We start from the raw sequence: 7,147 nt of genomic DNA on the forward strand, positions 1-7,147 counted from the left end.
GCGTTTTGGACAAAGAATTGGACAAAACACATAAACAAAGCAAGGAAAGAATGAAACAACAAAATCAGAGATGTATTGAAAATGAAAGTACACTCCAGTGTGGGCGCAGGCCCAGCACAGGGGCTCAAGGGCCCTGTTACAGAATTCCTGGAGGTTTAAATACCCTCTAGAGGATTCCACTGGTTACTTGGTGTATACCCTATGTAAACGAAGAGAATGAATTAAAGTTACAAACTCATTTACTCGGCGTACACCCTATGGAGAGGATATTTCCTGTTATAGCTAAAGTGTGAATCGGCCTTATGTTCCCTGCCTCCAGACCCTATTTTCCTGCCTCAAATCTCTAGTACTTGATTTTGATGATTTAACTGTTGATCAATGCAAATACAAAAGACTTTTGTAAAGCATAGGCTATACTGTATGTTAATTCAAGGAATGTCAGGGCATGTACTAATGCTGAATTCTGAGAATCACGTGCTTTTGTACAGAACAAAGTCTGTTTCTTGAAATATTTTGAGTTAAATACTCCCTAAAACTCCTTAATAAAGGCAATTACAGAATCTGTTAATTGATATGTGGAATGGCAGTGAAAGAGGCTGTATTAGACGACTTGAAAACACTCATATTTGGAGCTTAATGAAAATACTCCTGCTCCCCAGAGATGAAATGTTAGAGCAGCAAATAATCTATTTTTATATGCCTGATTTGCATATTTGAGGCCATCTATTAATACTGTTCTTTAGGACCTCAACCTAGTCGTCTAAGACATCCTTATTAAACGAGGCCAATAGGTATCATTTAATATTGAAAATATTGTTAATACCCTTCAAAATCTTTCAAAAGAATAAAAATTAAAAACTAAGTTCTTTGTAAAATTTTGCGGTTTAAAATAATTTTAAAAATTAAAAAAAAATTTCGGTTTCAAATTAGTGGGTCCCTCATTTATCATAAATTATAAAAGAGAATCTAACAATTATTGGCTACATTCTAGGCACGGGGTAACGCTTTATTATTCTAACCAAAAAAATACATGTATCTAAGTATCCTATGTAATGTATCATTCAATCGCACAAAACCCTACGAAATACCGGCAAGGCCCGGTGGCTCAGGCCTGTAATCCCAGCACTTTGAGAGGCGGAGGCAGGAGGATAATTTGAGCCTTCGGGAGTTCAAGACCAGCCTGGACAACAATAATGAGACATCGTCACTTCACCATCATATCCAGAATTTCCTTTCACCGAAAGGAAAGCTCGCGATATTACACAAACTACTACTCCCAACATGCAATGCGGTTTCTTTCCCTCTCTCCCCACCCGGCAGTCCGAGAGCCCCAGCAGGCCTCAGGGCGCGAAAGGCAACCTGGAAGCAGTAGTTCTCCTGGGCGCCTAGCGGGATCGCCAGCGCGGCAGTGGGGCCTTCCGCGGCTCCAAGCCAGCGGGTCCTGTGAGGGCGAGCGGAGGCGGAGAAAGGGCGCGGGAGTGAGAGAGGGTGAGTCAGCCACTGTCTACGCAATAAAGGGAGGCCTCACCGAGGGATAGGGCTGAATTCAGAAGTGCGGCCTGTGCCGCAGTCTGTTCCAGGACGCGGCTTGTCTTAGCGTCAGCGAGGGAAGGTTGAGGAGGAGCCAGAGCCGGGTCCGGCAGCCTTTCTCGCCATCAGCGCCCGTCGCCATCTCCACCATGCAGTCCCGGGAAGACGCCCCGCGCTCTCGCCGCCTCGCCAGTCCCCGCGGTGGGAGGCGGCCCAAGAGGATTTCCAAGCCCTCGGTTTCGGCCTTTTTCACGGGTCCAGAGGAATTAAAGGACACGGCCCATTCTGCAGCCCTGCTGGCACAGCTCAAGTCTTTCTACGACGCGCAGCTGCTGTGTGATGTGACCATCGAGGTGGTGACGCCTGGCAGCGGGCCTGGCACGGGTCGCCTCTTTTCCTGCAATCGCAACGTGCTAGCAGCTGCGTGTCCCTACTTCAAGAGCATGTTCACAGGTGGCATGTACGAGAGCCAGCAGGCCAGCGTGACCATGCACGATGTGGACGCCGAGTCCTTCGAGGTGTTGGTCGACTACTGCTACACGGGTCGTGTGTCTCTCAGCGAGGCCAATGTGCAGCGCCTGTACGCGGCCTCCGACATGCTACAGCTGGAGTATGTGCGGGAAGCCTGTGCCTCCTTCTTAGCCCGACGTCTTGACCTGACCAACTGCACGGCCATCCTCAAGTTTGCAGACGCCTTCGACCATCACAAGCTTCGATCTCAGGCCCAGTCCTATATAGCTCAGAACTTCAAGCAGCTCAGCCGAATGGGTTCAATTCGGGAGGAGACTCTAGCAGATCTGACCCTGGCCCAGCTGCTGGCTGTCCTGCGCTTGGATAGTCTGGACATAGAGAGCGAGCGGACTGTATGCCATGTAGCTGTGCAGTGGCTGGAGGCTGCTCCCAAAGAGCGGGGTCCCAGTGCTGCAGAAGTCTTCAAGTGCGTGCGCTGGATGCACTTCACTGAAGAAGATCAGGACTACTTAGAAGGGCTGCTGACCAAGCCCATCGTGAAGAAGTACTGCCTGGACGTTATTGAAGGGGCCCTGCAGATGCGCTATGGTGACCTGTTGTACAAGTCTCTGGTGCCAGTGCCAAACAGCAGCAGCAGCAGTAGCAGCAGCAACTCTCTTGTATCTGCAGCAGAAAATCCACCCCCGAGACTGGGTATGTGTGCCAAGGAGATGGTGATCTTCTTTGGACACCCCAGAGATCCCTTTCTCTGCTATGACCCTTACTCAGGGGACATTTACACAATGCCATCACCTTTGACCAGCTTTGCTCACACTAAGACTGTTACCTCTTCAGCTGTCTGTGTCTCCCCAGACCATGACATCTATCTAGCTGCCCAACCCAGGAAAGACCTCTGGGTGTATAAACCAGCTCAGAATAGTTGGCAGCAACTTGCAGATCGCTTGCTGTGTCGTGAGGGCATGGATGTGGCATATCTCAATGGCTACATCTACATTTTGGGGGGGCGAGACCCTATTACTGGAGTTAAGTTGAAGGAAGTGGAATGCTACAGTGTTCAGAGAAACCAGTGGGCATTGGTGGCTCCTGTCCCTCATTCCTTCTATTCATTTGAACTCATAGTGGTTCAGAACTATCTTTATGCTGTCAACAGTAAGCGCATGCTCTGCTATGATCCTAGCCACAATATGTGGCTGAACTGTGCTTCTCTTAAACGCAGTGACTTTCAGGAAGCATGTGTCTTCAATGATGAAATCTATTGTATCTGTGACATCCCAGTCATGAAGGTCTACAACCCAGCTAGGGGAGAATGGAGGCGGATTAGTAATATTCCTTTGGATTCAGAGACCCACAACTACCAGATTGTCAATCATGACCGAAAGTTGCTTCTCATCACTTCTACAACCCCACAATGGAAAAAGAACCGAGTGACAGTGTATGAGTATGATACTAGGGAAGATCAGTGGATTAATATAGGTACCATGTTAGGCCTTTTGCAGTTTGACTCTGGCTTTATTTGCCTTTGTGCTCGTGTTTATCCTTCCTGCCTTGAACCTGGTCAGAGTTTTATTACTGAGGAAGATGATGCACGGAGTGAGTCTAGTACTGAATGGGACTTAGATGGATTCAGTGAACTGGACTCTGAGTCAGGAAGTTCAAGTTCTTTTTCAGATGATGAAGTCTGGGTGCAAGTAGCACCTCAGCGAAATGCACAGGATCAGCAGGGTTCTTTGTAAATAGTATTTTGAGACACTAAGATGTTTCTACTGCTACGGAATGTATTTTAAACACATATCCTTTCTTTTTCTTGGAAAAAAAAAAGTTGACCAGGACCACAGATTTGGTTTAGAAAGGGTAATATTTTGAAATACTACAAGGTTTAAACAGTCCATGAAAGCGACCTGTTTAATAATATACCTTCCTGAAAGTCCAAAATTAAAATATGGAAGCAAGAACTATGTAATTGACTGGGATGCTTGGTAGGTTTCATTGTTCAAATATTCATTGCACAGTGGATTGTTCTGATTAGTTAGTATGCTTTTTTTTTTTTTATTCAGTCTTCTGTTAATTTTTAAGTTTTGGTTAGTGCCACAAGGAATTTAACTTTTTAATCTGTATAATAGAAAACTGGACTAGGAATTGTTGGTGGAGTTTTGAAGGATGTATACTTTCCTTCAAAATAAAGTGGTAGATTTTCAAAATTTGACACTAGTCAGTTCTTTATATTCTAAGTTAAATATAGTTTGTAAAATTATTTTGGTTTTCTACAAAGGAAAAAAAATTGTATGTATATATAAAGGTTACTGAATAATGATTTCATTTTGATAAATGTGCAGAATGGCCTCACAAGCTCACAGAAAGTAAAAAATAAATAAGTAAATAAAAATCAGGATTCCACTGTTTTAAAATCTCAGTATTTTGGAATATAAAATGTGTATTTGGTGTATGTGACCAATTTTCTATCCCAAAAAACACCCATTCTAGTAATGTCATGAATTAAACACCCTTCTAAACCAAAAAAAAAAAAAAAAGTAACTTGCTTTTTACGTTTGTATTTTTAATCTATGCCCAATACATGCTTTATGGACTCAGAAGAACAATTCCTAGACATATAATTGGGTAATGCAAATTTTTATCCACTGGTCATGACTTGTCTTAAAATGTTTATTTGCCTCCCTAAAATATTTTGGCTGTATAGGTTTGGTGTTTGTCCTAGAGGATTCTTCAACAGAAAGTGATTTATTCTTTACTGTTTTGTGAGGTAATATGGTTTAGAACATATATATAAGCTAAAAATGGTATTTTATTCAGATCAGTAGTTATCGTGTCTATCAGCTATAAAAAAAAATCAAGTGCCAGCCAAGAACTTTAAAACTCTAAGCTGTGTATTATAAAACCATTTTGTGTAGCATTGGAATATTGTCCATTTTGTAAGTCACTGTGAATGTTCTTATCAGCTTGAAGGTATTTTTGTATTAAAAGTTGACATTGAAGAACCTAAGTGAATAATGGGGTTTGGGGCCAGTAGTGAAAGTATGTTTCCTCTAAAATATTTCCCTAAACAGTGGTATACATGGTTATTTTATTATGAGATTTGTATATGTTCTGTGTTTCTCTGTGAACCATGTTTCAGTCTCTCTGTCACCATATGTAAGGGAAAGTCCATAAATATAGACTAAATTGCACAAAACTGAAATTGTTAATTACAAGAAAATATAGGTGCTTACCTTTTGAAGGTTTATTAATACATGTGATTGTCACAATACGTATATATGATAAGTGGTGTACATATACAGATGTTTATGGTGTATAAATTTTTCTATACCCAATTAGAATTATCTTCCTGATTCTTTATTCAATAACATGCTAATTCCTCTTCTATGTTCTGTAGTGACAGAATGCTAACTTTTCTTACACCCTGGCAGAGGACAGGAGTCTGGTCTAGGATGGGGAACTGAATTTTTGAACGAAAAGGAAAGAGAAAGGATAAAGAAACAAACAAACAAAACGCACAATCATGTTTCTTAGTCATTTTGATTGGCCGTTTGAACAGTTTACAAGTTTAACGTTATTTCTAGTGAAGTAAGATGCCTGCCCTAGCAATACATGTTTCTTCAAAAGGGTAAATATGCTTTCGTGACCTAAAGCTAAATTTTGTTCATTTGACATCAGGGATGTTATAAGTACTGCACTTAATACAAAGCTATTTCTCAGTTTTGTTATTTTTGAGCCAAATTTTTCTTCACCATTAACTTCTTGTTGGTAGCTTTTTGTTTTGTAGAAATTGAGAGATGGCAATGCTTATGTCAAACAGATTATCCATCTGCAGAATTAAGGTATGCAACTGGTAAATAAAAGACAAATGCTCCAGTTTGTCTTTCTCAGCCTTTGAGTTCTTAACCTTTGAGTTAAAACCTAGCCTAAATAGTGGGAATGTCTTGGTTTTCAGTGAGGTTTTCTTGGGAAGGATCTTGGTTTTGTGATCTATTTGTGAATTAAGAAGTAGATGTTAACCATTATTTTATAGATAAGTGATTTGTACATGGTTAGTTATAAATAAAACTGGTACTAGAACCCAGGTTTCCTGACTTTCTAATTCAGTGGTTCTGCTAAATGTACAAAATTCTCCCTGTGCAGTGAACTAGCAGTGCTGAAATATCTTCATGACAAGAATCCTTTTCTAAGTTTTCCAATTAATCAGCACATCGTTTAACAAATGCTTTCTATAATGTCATTTGTAGGACTGCCATTGGTAAGATTTAGTTTTATTTCATATGCTTTTAAATTCAAACAGTAAGTAATACTGGTGTTTTCAAAAAGGTAAAATAGAAGACTAATTTAGCAAATAACTTTTTTAAATGTAGTTTTAGGACTAAATTATAATAGCCTCTCAGACCTCCTTTAGTTGAGCAGTGTTATTCTGTTTTGGTGCCTGGATCTTAATAGAGAATATGATGAAGACTTTTGACCCATTCTTCAGGAAAATGCCTGTGTTCATAATTTCATAATTTTAAGGGTATAATGACATTTCTGAAGTTCATCCACACACCCAGGGTAAAAACTCTTGTGACAAGGTCTCAAGAACATATCTACAAAAAGAAACTTGCATTTTTCACAAGACACATAGCTCAAATGTTTGTAGGGTGAAGGAGTAATTCCCAAAATAGGGCTAAAGAAATAATATATGGCCAGGTGTAGTGGCTCACGCCTGTAATCCCAGCACTTTAGGAGGCCAAGGTGGGCACATCACGAGGTCAAGAGATCAAGACCATCCTGGCCAACACGGTGAAACACCGTCTCTACTAAAAATACAAAAATTACTTGGGCGTGGTGGCGTGCGCCCGTAGTCCCAGCTACTTAAGAGGCTAAGGCAGGAGAATCACTTGAATCCGGAAGGCAGAGGTTGCAGTGAGCCGAGATCGTGCCACTGCACTCCAGCCTGGTGACAGAGCAAGACTCCATCTCAAAAAATAAAAATAAAAAAAAATATACATTCACCATCTGAAAGAAATGTGAAAATTAGTACCTCAGAATGAAGGCAAAGTTGACATTTCTGAAATTCTAATTTCCTCATGATGAGTAATGGAAGAATGGATAACAAAATGTAAACTATTCAAAGAATAACGTGCACTAGTGTATATGAAAGCTT

At 41.0% G+C, this 7,147-nt stretch overlaps 1 protein-coding gene across 1 annotated transcript; it reads left to right on the plus strand.

Moving 5' to 3' along the window:
• Positions 1-1,001: 1,001 nt before the first annotated feature.
• On the plus strand, positions 1,002-6,072 carry KBTBD7 (kelch repeat and BTB domain containing 7). The gene has a single exon (XM_033234263.1). The coding sequence runs from the start codon at positions 1,680-1,682 to the stop codon at positions 3,732-3,734; it is 2,055 nt and encodes a 684-aa protein (XP_033090154.1). The 5' UTR covers positions 1,002-1,679; the 3' UTR covers positions 3,735-6,072.
• Positions 6,073-7,147: the final 1,075 nt, after the last annotated feature.

The sequence above is a fragment of the Trachypithecus francoisi genome, unplaced genomic scaffold (assembly GCF_009764315.1).
Source record: "Trachypithecus francoisi isolate TF-2019V2 unplaced genomic scaffold, Tfra_2.0 Contig01461, whole genome shotgun sequence".
In the NCBI taxonomy this organism is placed as follows: domain Eukaryota; kingdom Metazoa; phylum Chordata; class Mammalia; order Primates; family Cercopithecidae; genus Trachypithecus; species Trachypithecus francoisi.

Excerpts from the sequence above, each read along its gene's own strand:
- KBTBD7 (XM_033234263.1), top strand. The coding sequence starts at position 1,680 with ATGCAGTCCCGGGAAGACGCCCCGCGCTCTCGCCGCCTCGCCAGTCCC.